The sequence below is a fragment of the Cynocephalus volans genome, chromosome 18 (genome assembly GCF_027409185.1).
Source record: "Cynocephalus volans isolate mCynVol1 chromosome 18, mCynVol1.pri, whole genome shotgun sequence".
In the NCBI taxonomy this organism is placed as follows: domain Eukaryota; kingdom Metazoa; phylum Chordata; class Mammalia; order Dermoptera; family Cynocephalidae; genus Cynocephalus; species Cynocephalus volans.
The window spans coordinates 13824488-13842802 of record NC_084477.1 but is presented as its reverse complement, the minus strand read 5'-3'; the positions used below and the strand labels follow the sequence as shown (position 1 = coordinate 13842802).

The window sequence follows — 18315 nt, the reverse complement described above, 5'->3', positions numbered from 1 at the left end:
ATTTAAATACATGACCTATTCATAGGGGGTTGAGGATGATCAATACCGAAAGATGAAAGTGCCATTGCAGGGATCAGCCCACACTTGGATCATCAATGCTTTAGATCCCAGTGAAATTATATGAATACAGCCTTCTTCTATGAGTCTTTCACCGGGATTTATGTACTCTACACCTTCTGGTCTGTCGCTTTCTACAAGAAAAAGATGTTAGAATGATCAGTAAAACAGCTCATAAAAATTGAGTGGAAAAGTTAAGAGTACAAAGCATGGTTGTCATTTGCAGTAGATTACTTACCTGCAATGTCTGAACCTGAACTGTTCCAAACTACAGTATTTCTGAAGCATTGATGTTAACTCCAAAAAAGCACAATGGGTGAAAAACAAGAACTGAGTGCTTTAAAAGTTATTAAATGTTTTAAAACATATAATAACTGAGGTCAATTGTGGGCATGGCCTGACTGCTGTGATGTCACTGCAAAGACCTATTACGGTCTGGACCCAGCTTCTTTTATCAATTGGTTGGGCCACTATGACATCATGACCCTGGTCCAGGGAGCACACACCATTGTCAATGCCTCACACTACCAAAAATCACTTTATAATTATCATGATGGCATGATTTTTAATAAACTGATCATAGTAGAAATCCCGAGAAAAATTACAGTATTTGAATATAGTCATTATGCAGACTCCGTGCTGAGTGATCTTTGAGTGTAACTGCTAAGTGATTCTGAAACTCTACACTAATGTTTCTTTAAGGCAAGCTAAAGTAAATACTTATAGGGTTTGGGCTATGTGGTTACTCATCTTGACTCCTCTTTCTTACCATTTAAAACCCAGCACGACATGAAGATGTACGATGATGTTATAATGTGTGTGATTTTATGGAAAGTTATGTTATGATGTACCAAAAAATAAAATGCATGTCCAAAGCCCCACACTTTTAGAGAAGTTGAACAACACCAAGTTATTACATTGCATATATATCAGTTTGCCATTTAAAAACTATTATCACATGTAGTGTCACATCAGAGCTATCAGTTCTTTGGTGGCAAAATTCAATCACAAAAGCAAATTCTATAACTACTGGAAACATTACAAATTATGTGCTGAGATTAAAAAAACATTTGGCTTCCTAAGCTAACCCATAAGTTACATAAGTATTATGTTATGCAATGTTAATAACATGGAAATGTGTCTGCAGAAAAATGGAGTAGGAGCTCCATCTGGGGATATCAGGTGACATTTTCCACCATTTCAATCTTTACAGTGTCACTAAAGATTTTCCTTTCCATCCACAGGTCAGTGGAAACCAGACAGCGGTGAAGGCCTAGTGTCCTGAAACAGAGGCTCCGGTGAGTGGGGAAGATTTGAGGAATAAAGGGTGTTGAAGCCTGCACTTCCATGTACATATAAAACCCTAAACATCTGTCTAAAACAGTCATTTCATTCATTCCATGGACTCTAAGAATTAACAACCTACTCTACTTCCGATCATATAAACTGTTTTTCACTGAACAGTTTCTTTCTGCCCTAGTCAGAAGAGGAACAAAACACAGTTTCACAGTAGCATAATAGCAGTTCTTCAATTACAGTAAGGATTAGAATGAAATTTTCTCTAACTCTGGAGAATGACTGATGCATTTAAACATTCTGTGATAGAATCTAGGAAAGGGCCACTGACGTACGACACAGCATGAGAAGGAGAGCTTGAAACGAGTCAGAAGGAAAATGAATGGGTGCTGACTGATAGAGTAGCAGACAAAAGAGTGGCCACAGGGTTTTATCCTTTCCTTTTCTAACATTAGGAGCCACCCGACTCCAGTCAAGGGACCAGGAAAGAGGCAAGAAATGGGGCTGATGGCCCCAGCAGCAGTCATATATGTGTTGTTAACCCCCCATAAAAGACAAAAGTATAGAAAGAAAGGTAGATTAAAGCTACCTGACAACTCGGGATATGGAAAGTCAGGAGCTGCTACCATTGAGGCACTGAAGATGAAGCACATGTTAAGAACAAGTCAGAACATTGCTGTATTCTTACTGCTCAACCAAAACTGCCGTCTGGAAAGTCTTAGTGTACAAATCAGATAACCCTGTCATCATACCTTTGCCATCAAAGCTGCTATCTCGTAAAATTAATGCTTTTCTTTTCTTCATCTTCTTTCCTCTTTCTGTGGTACTCTCAGCTTTGTGCATACACGCCACGTTAAACCACAGGGAAACACTGAAACCCTCTGACAGGTGTGGCCAGCAGTTTTGCCCCAGCAATGGCAGGTGGATTGGGGCTATGTGCCATGAGGAAAGCAGTCGATGGGGAAAGCTTTCTCTGTCAGCCTCTTTCTTGTTCCGTGAAACCCGTGCTCTTCTCAATAATCCTGCGGCCTTACTGTTTAGAATGCCAGGACACTTTTGAGATGACACACCATTGCTTAAATTTGGGGTGTGCAGTAAAGGGAAGGTTAGGTACTGTGAAGGACTCATAGTAATATCACTTTCAACAATTTTCAGAATACCCAGAAGAAGAATTTCCTAGAGAAAAAAACCCAAATGAAACTTTACAATCATGTAACAAGGTACAGAATAATCTTGAAATTCAGGTTACAAATGAAAAGACACATACACATCAGCATTCCTATTTAAATACCTTCTTATACCACATCTTTAAAATTCTCATTTTTGTATAGTTAAGATAAAATGTGAAACAGAGATTCAATTCTTGAAATATGTAATCTCTTGTGGTTAATTTGTTTCACATTTAAATTTTTTATGGTACAAATCTAATATTTATGAGTTGGTTTTAAGTATTATAAATTAAGTACAATACTTGTATCAGGAATCATTTCTACTAAAGAAAGATGTTTATTTCCAAGTAACCTATGGTTCTTCTTTCAATTATTTTTGAATCAGGGATATAACCAGAGACCTTACAAATTCTCCTGATTTCTAATAATTATAGCATGATTAACTTCAATAAATTGAATGCTCAATTACTTTCCAACTTATTTCACCTGCTTTTTCAATAATCAAGTAAATTTTCTTTCATTTGTGTCTGGAAAACTGAAATAAGGTTTCAAAGTTTTATTCATAATTACAATTGGCCCCCTGTATCCATGGGTTCTGCATCAAAAAACCACGGATAAAAATATTAAAAAATAAGTAAAAGGCAACAATACAATAATAAAAACAATGCAAATACAAAAATACAGGATTAACAACTATTTACATTATATTAGGTATTATAAATAATCCTTTAAAGTACATAGGAGAATGTTCATAGGTTATACACAAATACTATGCCATTTTATATCAGAGCATCCGAGGATTTTGGTACAGGGACAGAAGGGGTCCTGACCAATCCCTCTGACATACCGAGGGATGACTGTACAAGTTTTTGGTTAAATTGAAACGTAGACTATATAGAAAAGAAAAGAGGAAATGAGCACTTAATTAAAGGGAAGAACAAAGACTAAGGAGAGATAAGGGAAACAGTAGAAAGATTAACCTAATACGATGCCCTACTCATGCACAAAATACCATCCCATGTTGATTACGATAGTGAGAAATGTATTCAGAAGAAGTAATAGAAGCACTCTATGAATCCACAGTCAGTTCTCAATGGTCTACGCTAGTGGTGGTTAAACCATATTCCACAGAGCTCCCGCAGGGTCCGTGGGACTGGGGAGAAGTGGTAAAGTGTGCAGCGCTCAAGAACCACCAAATCTGCTTCAAACAAAGCAGCTCCAAAGTTTTATTTTTTGTTTGCTTACGCTTTTAGCCAAAATGTCATTATAAAAATGTGTTTCCCAGCAAACACATGTCTAAAAGCCACTAAACTACACCAATGGAAAGAAGTGTAGAGAATAACTGAAGAGTGGATAATAATTTTTTAGAAAAGGATAATCCCTTAAGATGATTATAATTACTCATAATTAAGTTCTAATTAGTAATTAAAATTACTTGGCATTTCTTAAGCACAAAGATTGTCAGTGGGATGGGTTAAAGGAACTATAATTCCAATGATATGTCTGGTTTGTCAAAATGGTTAAGATATGTGCAAATAATAATTGAGTACTTCACACATAATAATATGGAATTGACTGTATAACAATTGCCACAACAAAAGAAAGAGCTTAGTCATGTCCAAATAATTTAAAAAATATATTGTATTACGGTATGAGTGAAAAATCATAGCATATTTACTGTACAAGGAGATTTCTCCAGAAAAATTCTCAAAAGAAGGGTCAGCTCTTCTGAACATGTTCTTGAACTCATCAAAGATACCAAAAGATCCACCAATACTTTCTGGCATGCTAAATTAAGGAGAGAGGGGAAAAATTAAAGACAGTACACATTTAATTAAACTGAAAGAGTAATTTCACTGAAAGAGATCAAATACTATTGTAACATCTTTAATGGATTATAAACAATCTAATAAGCACAAAATTTGCTGAAGAAATAACAATATAACTAGGGCTGATCCCGTGGCGCACTCGGGAGAGTGCGGCGCTGGGAGCGCGGCGATGCTCCCGCCGCGGGTTCGGATCCTATATAGGAATGGCCGGTGCACTCACTGGCTGAGTGCCGGTCACGAAAAAGACAAAAAAAAAAAACAAAAAAAAAAACCCAATATAACTAAATGCAAAACAACCAACCAACAAAAACAACAAAACTACTTTTCTTAAAGATTCGTTAGCTACAATTAAACTAGCTTTCTTAATTCTTCAAAGAAGCATAAATCAAAACAGTATTTGTTAAATAAGGTGACATTTACCCCCATATCATAAAATAGTCTGCTACCTTCTCATCTTGAAAATGTTTAAATTATAAATTTCTAAGTAGAAAACTAGATAGATGACAGAAATAAAAATGGAAACATTAAAGATTAAAACATTAAAGATTTAAACAGTTAAATATCACAAACTAGTTTGAACAATTCATCATGGGGTTTAGCATAAGACGTAAATGGTGGTACACAGATTCATAAAATTCTTTATGGTAAAATAATAACTAATATTTGTAGAGCACATTAGAATACTCAAAGTATTGTTACATGCATTATCTCAGCTGATCCCCACCTCCCCACACAGAAATAACCTTACAAATTAAGTATTATCTCTATTTCAAACATGACAAAAATAATCCTGATGTAAAACCTGAGATGTATCCTAAAAGAATCATAGTTTTGGAAGACCTGGAGGTTAGAGAACAGAAGCCATATTTATGCAACATATTTCATAGAAGCAATGAGCTGATACAGTAGTGTAATAGTAGGTATATCTGGAAAGATGACTTTTAACGAGACTATAAAATAGCATGAACTTTATCCTGTAAGTAATATGAATCCATTAAACGTTTTTGAGTAGGAAAGTAATATGATCAAAGTAAAGCATGTGTGCTTAGATTTTTTTCCTCAAAAAACTGATGGGTTCCAGTTCAAAATGGGGGAATATATATATATATATATATACTTCCTTCTGCATACTACTGAAAAGTCACTCACTAAAGTATGGAATTATGAAAAGGAAGAATCCCATTATAGCAAAAAGGGGGTGGGGGCAATGGGTACTGAGGCACATCAGACGAGAAATTAAAAAATATCTCTAAATAAAAGAATAAAAGAGAAAGGTGCAGCCTAAAATTTATTTGAATTACAAAGAGGTTCAGAGAAGTGGGCAGCCAATCTGTCACTCTAAAGTCTGGAAAGAAAGAATGTGGCTGAAAACATAGAAATTAATGAAAAGTCTATCTGTGAACATCCACCTCTCTCCCTGTTTCTCAGTATAGGTAGCAGATAATTCAGCTTTCACTGTTAGGCCAAAAACCTGAAATGGAGTGGATGGCTAGGCAAAAGCTCAGATGTGTACTGGAATGTTAGCATCAGGACTACTAAGGACAAGTGTCCAGTCTGCAGACTGGTCAAGTTGCCTAACCAAAGGGAAAAGTCAGGACTGAGAGCCTGAATGCTGTCATCAAGCCATGTATCCTGGTGCTGGACTGTGTTGCCTAGAGGAAGAAAGGGATACCTTTTCTTTAGCACAAAGACACTAATTGCTAGCCAAGCTCTGCATGTAGAAGATGCATTTTGCTAATGTATCCAAGTGCCATGTGGGGTAACAGTGGCTCTAATGGTCCCCCAAAGGAAAGTTCTTTTAATGAGGGTATTTGGGGACCCCCTAATCATCCACTGGCACATCCATGCAGAGCTCTTCAACAGAATATCCATTCAGGGAAGAGACCAAAAAGGAAAATAAATTTACTTTTACAATATTAGAAGAAATCTCCAAAAGCTTTATTAAATGTAAATGGGCAAAAAGGTTCACAAAATATTTGAGAATCATCAACCTAAATAAAATAAAAGATATAGAAAACAAATAAATTGATAAATAGACCCCAGAGGAATAAGAGATAATTTAGGGAACAGAAGAAACTTTCTAAAATATTCATTACAGCTGAGCTTAAAAAAAGAAAAAGTTCATTACTATATCCAGATATGTACGAGAAGATATTATATCCTTATATGAAAAAGAAATAAGCAGAAGACAGACAGCAAAGAGCTCTTAGATATTAAAATATAATTACCAAAATAAGAAATTGAATAAAAGATTGGAATAGAATTGAAGAAATCTCCCAGAATATAGCACAGAAAGAGAAGTAAACAATACGAGAGGAAAGTTAAGACACATGCAAGATCAGTCCAGAAGGCCCAAGATTACAATCAGAATGTAAGAGAAAAGAGAGCAAAGAGTATAGAGAGGAGAAAATTATTTTAGAAAATAATAAATCTTTGTGACCTTGGATTAAGTCTTCCTATACATGACACTAAAAACAAAGCAGCAAATGCAAAAACAGGTATATTAGACTTCATCAAAATAAAAAAATTTGTGTTTTAATGTAAACCATTAAGAAAGTGAAAAGACAACCCAAAGAATGGGAGAAAATATTTGCAAGTCATGTATCTGATAAGATACTTGCATCTAGAATATATAAAAAACTTACTACTCTAATAAAAACACAAATCATCCAATTTAAAAATGGGTAAAGAATTTGGATAGTTATTTCTCTAAAGAAATCCAAAGAAGATATACAAATAACCAATAAGCATATTGCTACGGTTTAAATGTCTGTCCCCTCCAAAACTCACGTTGATATTTCTTTGGCTTTGTGGTGTTAGGAGGTGGTACCTTAGGGAAGCGACTGGGTTAGCATGAGGGTTCAGCCCTCCTGGGTGGGATTAATGCCACCATAAAGGGCGTATTTGGCCAGCTTTTGCCTCTTTGCCCTTCTGCCTTCTGCCATGGGATGACATAGCATGAAGGCCCCCAACACATTCTGGCACCTTGATCTTGGACTTCTAGAGTCCAGAACTATGGAAAAACAAATTTCTATTCCTTATAAATTATACAGTCTGTAATATTCTGTTGTAGCAGTACAAAACAGACTAAGATGTAGGAAAATATGCTTAACATTATTAGCTTTCAGGGAAATACAAATCAAAACCACAACAGATACCACTTCACATCAACTAGGAGGGATATAATGAAAAAGACATCTAATAAAAGTGTTGGCAAGAATGTGAAGAAATTAGAACCTCATAAAGCGATGGTGGGAACGTAAAATGGTGCAGCAATTTTGGAAAACAGTCTGTCAAATCCTTAAATGGTTAAACACAGGATACCATAGGACTCCAAAAAAATGACCCATGAAAAATGAAAACGTATGTTCACACAAAAACCTGTTCATGAATGTTCATAGCAGCATTATTATCATTGCAAAAAAGGATATCTACATAGTCTGAAATTATCTCCCCATAAGATACTTACCAATTAAAAGAAGTAATAACTTTACAATGAAGAAACCTAGCATACAACACCTTAACCATGTGATCAAAGTTAACATCACCAGTAATAAGATCTAGAATATCATGAATTCCTTGATATGATGCACCCAGAAGGACCCAACATCACTTCTGAGTGTTCCTGCCAAAAATGTATAACCTGAATTTAATCACGAGGAAACATCAAACAAATCCCAAAATAGCATTTTGTGTATGGTAGCTTTAATTCTCCAACTAAAATTTAGGTTTCTTGAAATTAAAAATCATATTATACATTCCTTATGAATTTCTCAAATGTCTGAGGAAGTTCTAAACAGCGAGTAGTCACTCAGTCAATATCACACACAGCAGCAACATAGTGTGTAGACAGGGTTACGGTCTACCACATGCCACTTCTATGTGCAGGTAGATGACTGAACAACTCATCAGTTGGAATCTAGATTTTCCCCTCTATAAAGATACTTATACTATGTCTATTTCACTGGGTGGATCTGAGGAACAAATGAGATGATGCATACAAAGATACTTTTGAAATCACAGAGCACTATGCCAGTGAAGGCCATTATTATCAACTCTTCACTTAGCACATAAAATAATTTCAAAGCTATTGTTTAAAACTGTTTCAACTCACCTTGAAATTCAGAATCAGCCTGTGTTAAAATACTCAAGAACCCTCCTAAAAGAGTTTTCACAGTTCCCTGAAGATTAAAAAACAAAAGACAAGAAATTAAATTTCTTACTTCACAGAAGCATGAAGCAACTGTGACGTTGCAATAAATTACCTGATGGGGTTGTGTGTGTGTGTGTGTGTGTGTGTGCGCGCACGCGTGTGTGCGCGCACACACACACATATTCTTATATATTTTACACACACAGTATTTATGTATTTAAAAATGACTGGAAAGAACGCTATGTGTAAGAGTATACATAATTTTCATTTTCTTTTTATACTGTTTTTCAAATTTTCTGATTTTTCAAAATGATTAGCATATATTAAAATTAAACACAATCTAAAAAATATTACACATTCTCTGAAATATATGAGGATTCATTACTGGCTAGCCAATGACAACATTAATTTTTTACACTACTTTAGAGAACTATGGGATTACAATACCACTTGTAGGAAAAAACATACCAAAGGTATTTCAAAAGATAAGTAAGCATTTCAAATAATTTTCAGATAGGTCAGGTTATAAATAAGGAGACAGGTATTGGGGCATGAGTCTGATAAATATTGATCATGTTTAACTAAATGCATCTTTTACCTGCTGAATGAGCAGAAAAACATTCTTTTCATTCTGCCTGATAATTTTCAGAAAACTCTCAAATACGTGGGCAAGCACATCAAGTTTGGCTTTACTAGCAGAAAGCAAATTTAATTCCAGCATACAAATTTCAGGATATATTATTTCCCCTTGGGTGAGGTTTTCAAGTAAGTCACCTGGACCACTTGATGCACTGAAACCCTCTGTTTCAGGCTTTAAGTTGACTCCTGAAAAGGGAAAGAGAAAAGATTATTTTTATTCCTAAACACTGAATATTTCAAACCTTATTCATCATTTAGAAGATTTAGTGGCAAAAGTGCTGTTTAGAAGATGCTCACAAAACCTCTTCAGACAACGTGACTTTTGATTATGACGTGTATCCTGAATCCTGAATAATCAAGTCTTATGGATACTTTGAAGATTAATGAGTAGTCTTAAAAGTAACTTTAATCGTCAATAGAACTACATATAGTAGCAACAAGAATTTCTATAGACATGTGGTACAGATTTAACACATCCCTCTGATACAAAAAACAAAACAAAACAAAAAAACTACCCAAACTTTCTGACCCCAAAATATCTAAATCGCAGGGTAATTCAATTTGCCTGCCCATCTCTCTGTGAAAATAGTAGGCTTGGTTATTGGTTGAATAAATTCTAAACTTTGTCTTCTTCCTAAGTGAGAAAAAGACACTGTCTTATTGAATATTGCATTTTGAAAAATTTAACTGACATGATCTTAAAAGAGACTGCTGAATTCTCAGAAAAATGTTCATACAGTTAAGAAATTTATAAATTTTTACCTAGATCAGAATTATTTAAATTGAGATCTAGTCAGCAAACACAAAAAAGGAGGAAATCAACCATTATAAAATCAGGCCTGTACTATGATAAAACCTGTCCTAAGGTTATAAAATCATACCTGTGCTATGATAAAACTGTCCTGAGGACAAGTTGGGCTGTGGTGAACTAGGAAGAAATCTATGCTACAGCATCCTTGTATGTCATAAAAAGATGTCGGCATTTCTTATATTATTCTTTATAACAAACTGCCTGAAATGCTCTTCCTGCCAGTATTTGTCTGGCTAGCTCTTTGTTATTTAGGCCTCTCTATGTAAACATCACCACTTCAGAGAGGACTTCCCTCCACCCAATTACTACAAGGGTACTTCAAAACATTCCCTGAAAAATAGAATTAAAAGATAATATGAATCTTTATGTGAATGTTTTGAGGTATCCTTGTATTTATATCACCCAGTTTTATTTTCTTCATATGATTTATTTCTGATATGTATTGTCTGTCTTTCCCACTAGAACACATATGTAAGCAGGGACTTTATCATTCATCCTGTATTCTCAGGCACTCGGTCAATGTTCGTGACAACAAGATATATCTTATTACCACGCATACGAATGCCAGAATTTGTTGAGAAGGTCAAGAGATAATACAATGTACTTTTTGAACTGTAAGGCACACAACATCCTGAAGTGGCGTCGTTATGAACCATGCTGCCAGTTAACAACCTGACTTGCAGACCCGATCACGGGTGCTCCAGTGGTATTTTACCGTCATCCTGGGTTTCGCTGTCCTCAGGACTGCTTTCACCGTCTGCTTCATAGCCTTCTTCTTCCACCAAAAGTTTAAAACTACAACACTGGGAATCCTCAGTTTCTTCAGAAAAATCCCCAGGCTGGGATGACAATTCCTCCTCAGATTGATGACTCTGTAAGATCAGTGTAATTTAAAGGCAAAAGTAATATTTGTTCATTTTCAGTAATAGAATAGTTATTACTCAAAAGCCATTTTAAGGACAGTTTCAATATTTTCTTGAAGGAAAAAATCATAGTAATCAGTATTAAACATTATAAACTATGAAATTCACTCAGCAAAATTTCCCAGAAACACTCAGACAATTTAACACCTCAAAAAAAGGCGGTTTCTAACAGAGTAAGCTATAGCTCATTTCAGTTTTACTGAAAAAGAAATCTATTTAAGAAATTTCATTCTAGTTACACAATAGAAAATGACTAGAAACCACAATGAGGTGTAATTATATTTCATATAACATGAATAAATATATATTATTTCTACATATTTATTAATGGGAAAAGGTTTTTTATAAGGATTTTTATAGATAGAATGTTTCATAAATTAGATAACTACAGGAGACATTTCAGAATGCAACTGAAAACATAAAAACATCTCAGAAATCAAGAATGCCAGCATTAACTTCCTGTGTAACACTTTGTGGCAAGAAATTTTCCTTTTCTTATAAAAATGCTAGTAATACCTTCACTTTAAAAACCATTTTCACTTAAAGAAGCTCTGACTACTTAATCACTGCAACATCAATAAAGAATAGAATAAATAAGTACTTTAACATTTTGCAGTTAACCAATTGCTTAATAGCTATTCCAGTAAGTTTTTCAATTATAGCAAACAGTAACATAAAACCTGATGGCAAAAGATTATAAAACATCGTATATATGGCTAGACAAAGAAGTTAAAAGATAAAAGAGATAAAGGACAGGTGACAATTAACTAAAGGTAAAAGAACCACGAAAGGAGAGGGAAATGAATTAAATATGCACTACAAAGTCATAGTTCTTTTAGAAAAACGCGTTAACACAAACAACTGAAACACTGTGATTGCTGTTTTCTACGTGAGTACTAGCCATTTTTATGTTGAATGATTTAAAATTAAAGTGAGTAGAGAGTTCTGGAAATATTAGCTGCAGCAGTAGAGGACCAGATATCCCTGAATTATCATTTAATAAACTATCAGTTATAGGTAAGACTTACCAAATCAAAAAATACATTTGTCTTACCTGGGAGTAATTCTCAGTAAACTTCTAGATTAGAGGAAGAAAAGCATATCATACTGCTCTCATGTTTTTTATGTGGTAAGGCAGTGATGAAATACTATCCATCCCAGATGATGGAGGTGTGACCCCTTGAGCTCACCTGACCAGATCCTGGTCCACATGTTCTAAGCACACTCATCAGTGTCCAAGGGCCCCCGCCACCCCGTGTTTCTGCTGGTCATACCCAAATAACACAACTGTATGTTATTCATACCTTCTCCATCACAGCATCAGTATGCTCAAAATCTGCTGAATGATTCCCCAGGGCAACTCGAAGCAGGGCATCAAATAAAGGCTTTGCTAATTCTGTTTCAATAACCTTTGACTGGGAAAGATGGTCCCTCATTTCAAACAATATATTTTCCACAGACAAGTTCTAAAGTAAAATAAAAGAGACTAAGATTATTAATAACATGCTGTAAAAAAACTAAATGGTGATAAATGATAGATTAATATTTACTTAAGCAGAGAGCTAGTCCATTTACTTGCAGTTGATATGAAAGTAAAATGACTATAAATATCGAGCTCCTATACAAACATCTTAATGTTAAAATTAATCACATTTTTATTTATCAAATATTTTACTCATCATATTTTGTTTTGATTGCAGCATGGTGAGGGATGGCAGAAAATGAAGCTAAGCAAAGAAATAAAAGCAAGCCTGCGGAGGGTTTTGCACACTGTGTTAGAGAGTGTGGGGCTGAGTTGTGTGCAATGTGGAAGCATCAGTGCTGTTCAGACAGGAGGTGGAGGTAATAGAGGCTGGACCTGGAGTAGGAAGAGGCTGGACCTGGAGTAGGAAGAGGCTGGACCTGGAGTAGGAAGAGGCTGGACCTGGAGTAGGAAGAGCCTGTTCGCTGACTGAACAGGTAGGACTGAGTCAGTAAGGCCACATTCCAAAGTCCCTAGATGCCTCTTGTGTTGAGAAGTGCTATCAGGAGAAGACTTGAAAGGGCATGAGGGAAGCAGAAGAGGTCAGGGGAAGAATCCAGACACAGATATGGTTTCAGGAGGAGTCTAGCCCAAGCCTCATTCCCTGGGAAGTTCTGGAGCCTGAACTGCACCACAGAGATTGTCCCAACTCCCCAGAGCCACATCCATCGGCCACTGGCAATGATACAAGCGCCCTTCTCAGGCACATCTAGGCCAAGGGCAATCCTTGGAGGAAGGGTGCAGACATGGCAGATGGCAGAGGGGTACACCAGCTTGGATGGTAAAGGGATCTGGGCAGGGTGCCAGCATCATCACACCGAGACTGTGAACTGTTATTACTCATCTGACACTCAATGTACAGTGAGAAGTGGGTCGTGGGCTCCCTTGTGTCATCCACAGTATCTGGTACTGTGCTAAGCACATAGGAGCTTCTTAAAAGGTAAAATCTTTGGAAAAACCAAATGACAATAGTATTGAGTTAGAACTTTAAATATATGTATATTACACAAGATCTGGACTAAGGATGAGGTATTACCTGATTAGGTAACTCCAGTTCCACCTTTTGTTGACTAGTTCTGGCACTATGAAGACAAATGGCCAGAAGGGCTTCTAGAAGTCGTATGCTCTGAAGTGCAGTCTCACTTTCATGACTCGTAAATATTTTTGCTTCCTCAGGATTAGCTTCAGTAGCTGAGATGTGCTCCACATTTACAGAAGAAATGTGCTGTGTCTCTAACTTACTTAAACTGTCAGCACTCTGTTTTAGACTACGCAGTTCTGATGGTGTGGGGTCACTTTTTACAGTCAAAGATAATAAATCTTCCTTCAGAGTTATTTCGGGTTGAGAAACTCTGTTTGAATCTTGGTTTTCACTTACATTTGTATCTCCCTCCTTTTCTCCTTGCTTCTCTTTGTGACTTCTGAATAATCTCTGTATTATCATAAATATTAATTTATGGCACACTCGGAAGCCACCAAGCCTGTAAAACTGTTTTTGGAAGACCGAACTCAACATGTAGATCCAATGACACATAGACCAAATGTCTGCTGCTTGGTGCATATGTTCAGCAGAAGGCAGGACAAGGCTCTCAAGAGATAAACATGGCAGCATATGACTTAAAGGCTCACTGGCTGTACTGTCATAGCCAGAAGTATCTTCTGAATCATTCGCCGAGTCCCTATCAGACTCTGCTTCTTTACTGACACATAAAAATGCCACACAAAGGAATAGGTTTATCGTATTGATATGAATATCATGATTGATGATCTTCCGTTTCTTTGGATAAGCTTCTCTGAGGCCTGCATAAAATTTGCTGAGACTCTGAGGAGAATCGGAGTAAGCTTGCTGGTTAGGAAATGAAGTACCTACATCTACGGATGACAACTCCTTCTGCTCAGTGTCTATCCCATCAATAACTGGAGTTGAGGCATCTTTCTGTTGTTCCCCTAGGCTGATGATCAGAGTTTCAAATGCTTTTAGGGAATGACTTCGAATACCATCTAAGTAATTCAATTCGATTATTTGATTTACTCCATTACAACTTAAAAACAAGTCTCTTATTACCCTGTGAAAGAAAAAAAAAAGTATAGAAGATTCTACATATAGAAATATCATTTAGAAATAGGTACATATAATACATGATATGTCACTGCTGCATGTGGTATATACTAACACTACCCAGTTTGATTTATTGATTATCTGGCTTAAGTTCTTAGATATGACCAGGACCTTAAGTTACTTTTAACTACGCTTACATCCTTCTTCAAACATTGTATATATGGCTCCAGCAGTACTTAAGAAGAAAAGATTACAAGCATCCCAAATTAAGTGAAGCTATTCAGGGCAGAATATTTTTCTCCAAATGGCAGACTCTATCTAAATTCTAAACGCTATAACCTCCACTGCACTAGAAGCGGACACCCTGACAGCAGGCAGACGTTTGTTCATTTGATGGTTCACTTAGGACTTTTTGCTTGTTTTTAATCTGCACCTCATAAAGGGAAAGAACCAAGCTGCAGGGATTCTTCTTCAGAAGGTTCAGCTCACATGAGCTTCCCTGCAGTGTCTCTTCTGATTTGGCTGATCAGAGTCAATGGTACAAACACTAAAGAAGGTTTTTAGCTCTGTCGCAGGTGAGACTCATGTGTCTTGATCACTGGAATTCTAGTAATAACTCTAATATAAAGCAGCTCAGTTATTCTCAGCCATTATTTTCCAAAGATCCAGGTTGTCCCCAATGGGTCAAGGGGTTACAAAGTTTTAAATCAAAGTCAGTTGCATTTAAACAATGTCAGAATGTCAGAAATTTAAAAAAAAAAAAAAAAAAGACTGTAAGGTAATGGTTTAACATCAATATTTGTTTTAAAATAGGTGTACTAAGATGGACAAAAAATGCCACACATGAAGATAATAATGATAGGTTAGACTTTTTATACGTTTTTAAAATGGTATATGCATTAATCCAAAAGGCCAGTCTACCTATCAGAAGCAAGCTTTATTTATAAAATTATTTTTTAAATGTATCAGACTTGACAATCACAAAATTTGGAAAATTCACTGATGAATTATAGGCAATTTTAATTTTCTTCTTTTTACTCATCTGTATTCTAATTTTTCTACATGTCCTGCTTAGGGAATAAATGTAAATTTGATATTTAAAAAAAAGAATAATCCCCTAATCCCCTTAATGCCACTGCCTTAATAAATAATTCTCATTTTATGTATGTACATATTTTACATAGTTGTAAATAAGTGAATGTTATTTTAAATTTTGTATATTTTACTCAAAATATTATAAGCACTTACTCATGTTCCAATATGATCTTTATAAACATTTTTAATGGCTAATAATATTCTATCAAGCAAATACAAAATAATTAATTTAAACTTGCCCTGCTCTTGAATATGCGTTGCATCCATTTTTTTCTTAGAAGCATATCTAAAGCTTTTCTTTTTCACTGAGAAATTAAAATCAATGGCTCTATCCTCTCCTCTATAAACCCCCCAGTAAAAATGAATGAATGAATGAATGAATGAATGAATGAATGGTTAAAACAAATGACATGGGATTGGAACTTTTTTGTTGATAAACTAAAATTAAAACCCAGGAAAGAGTAAAGAGTTAATATGGTTACACTACTGATAAGGCCCTGGAGATATTAGGTTTAGAAGTTCAAATGCATACACTTCATCACATTCAAAAGCCTCCAATAAGAAAAAAATGTCTAAACATATTCACACATACAAACCTGGATTTAAGCAGGACAGGCAGAGTTTTTAAATAAATCTGAAGCACTTCCTGGGACAAACACTGGTCATGATGGCTACATGCATGAGTTTGAGCTGAAGGAATGCGTAGATGTTGACAATGACATGCTAATTCAACTCCTCTCTGGAGCACAGGATTAAATATGTAATTATACAATTTCCACTGAACAACTGCATTGCCTTTCTGGATTAAATTGCAAATGTGATTTGCAATCTGTATACTACATAATCTATCTTCTTCAAAAACAAAGCTCTGATAAGCCTCTAAAGCATCCCATTTCCATAACAAGTCTTCAGATCCACTGCTCGGCAGGATCCCTTGAAATCTACAAGAAGGACTGGGTAAACTTGTGGAGGGTGCAGCATCACATGAGTTTTCCTGCAGTGTCTCTTCTAATTTGGCTAGTTGGTCAGAGTCAACGGTACAAATATTGCAAGCTGCTTTTTTAATTTTTTGTGATATCTCTGCCCCTCCTAACTGATCCAGGATAAGTTTATTAAGGATATTCAATATATGCTGCTGAAAATTTTTCAGTGCTGGCAACTTAAAAGCATGGAGCAAAGGAATGATTACAGATCTGGGATCCATACAACAGCATATTCCGACGTTATGAACACCTGACAGAATCTGGACACAAGTGCTGCTCAAGGAAGCCTGCTGCAGCAAGCGTAAGCACTGATGCGCACACACCGCGATACAACAGCACCGCTCAGGATAACAGACATCTCCATCGGCAGTCTCTTCAAATGGGTTTTTGGAAACTTGGTTTTTAAAAGCTGAAACCAGAAGCCCTGAGAGATCTCGGTGATGGTGCATAAAGTGAGAATATTCACAGCGTCTGTGCCTTTTTCTTGTACACACTGAATGATGAAGTTGCTCTGATTTCACTTTTTTGACAGTGCTCATTATTTTCATCACACTATTTATTAGGGCTTTCAAATGTTCTGAGGCCTCAGGAGGAACTCCATCTCTTAAAACCAGCCATTCCATTTGAAGAACTGCTGTTTCAAATAAATTAAATCCATGATGCTGAATGAATTCTTGAACCAAATCCATAGCTTGACTGAGGTAGAAGGGATTTGAAGCTGCACTTTGAAGACAACAGATCAGGATCTGTAAAACTCCTTCCAGAAGCTCAGGTAAAAGAAGGGCTCTATGATGATACTTTGAAAACACAAAGCCTTCCTGAACTTCCTGTAGTGTTTTCTTTTGTCTTGGTGCAAAAGGGTCAGGCTGCTTTTCTAGGCAAGTTCTAATTTTTAAAGCTGCCCTAAGCAATTCAGTTAAATTTTTTCTAAGACTTTCTGGCATCATCTCTGCAGTACTAATATCTACTGACATAAGATGCAACACTGTTCGAAAAAGCATCCGTTGAATCAAAGCCACGGGTTCTTCAGTCCAACCTGCAGAAACCACTTGACTCTCCAAGTTGTTACTTAGATTACAGCAGTCTCCAAAGCCGGCTAGGAATTCAGTCAGTGTGGGCACTACACTGGCTGCTAGAGCAGAATTATGATTCAAGGTAATGTCAAACTTACAAACTTTTTCCAATAAAGATAACAAAACATGACATAAGTCAAATGGAGAATTGTTCATGTTACTGATAACAGACAAGGCAGCTGGCTCACTTAAAACATCAGTGCTTGACTCCTGTCCTGTAATAATCTCTCCGGAATTAACCAAAGCCATGGTATCAGGAGGAGTCTGTTCTTCTTTGGTTCCCAAGTGGTCAAGGTCTTCCTTAAGAGACTGTACTAGAGAATGCCTTGGCAGATGAGGCCTTCTACGCTTATTCATTGCCATGCTCTTTTCATCTGAATTGGCTTCGGGATCTGAGGTGGAAAGCTGTGTCTTTCTTGCATCTCTTATAGAATAGCGATGCACAGTTTTACGCTGTCGTCTGCTTTTTTGAAAAACGTTCACTTTTGCAGAAACCTGGCCGGATGCAGCATTTCCTTCTAAATATAATTTTTCCTGAGTAGATCTTTCTGATATTGAGCTCTTTTCTTTGGTCAGGATTATATCAGCTGAGAATGGCAGATTAAAATCTAACGGAATGGAAAAAGAAGATGTTTTTAAACTCAATTTGTGAAGGTGACGACCTTCATACTTATCACCCACTTTAGGAGTTTATCCTCTATATTTT

General features: G+C 36.1%; 1 protein-coding gene across 1 annotated transcript in view; it reads right to left on the bottom strand.

The window, feature by feature from the left end:
- Positions 1 to 18315, bottom strand: part of LYST (lysosomal trafficking regulator) — a 147240-nt gene that overhangs the window by 112393 nt on the left and 16532 nt on the right. Inside the window, exons 3-11 of the mRNA XM_063082698.1 lie at positions 16150 to 18217; positions 13436 to 14465; positions 12182 to 12343; positions 10670 to 10826; positions 9103 to 9329; positions 8466 to 8532; positions 4201 to 4310; positions 2106 to 2529; positions 47 to 191 (exon numbers count right to left, since the gene is read on the bottom strand). Of these exons, the coding sequence (XP_062938768.1) occupies positions 47 to 191; positions 2106 to 2529; positions 4201 to 4310; positions 8466 to 8532; positions 9103 to 9329; positions 10670 to 10826; positions 12182 to 12343; positions 13436 to 14465; positions 16150 to 18217 (4390 nt within the window). The remainder of the gene's footprint in view (positions 1 to 46; positions 192 to 2105; positions 2530 to 4200; positions 4311 to 8465; positions 8533 to 9102; positions 9330 to 10669; positions 10827 to 12181; positions 12344 to 13435; positions 14466 to 16149; positions 18218 to 18315) is intronic.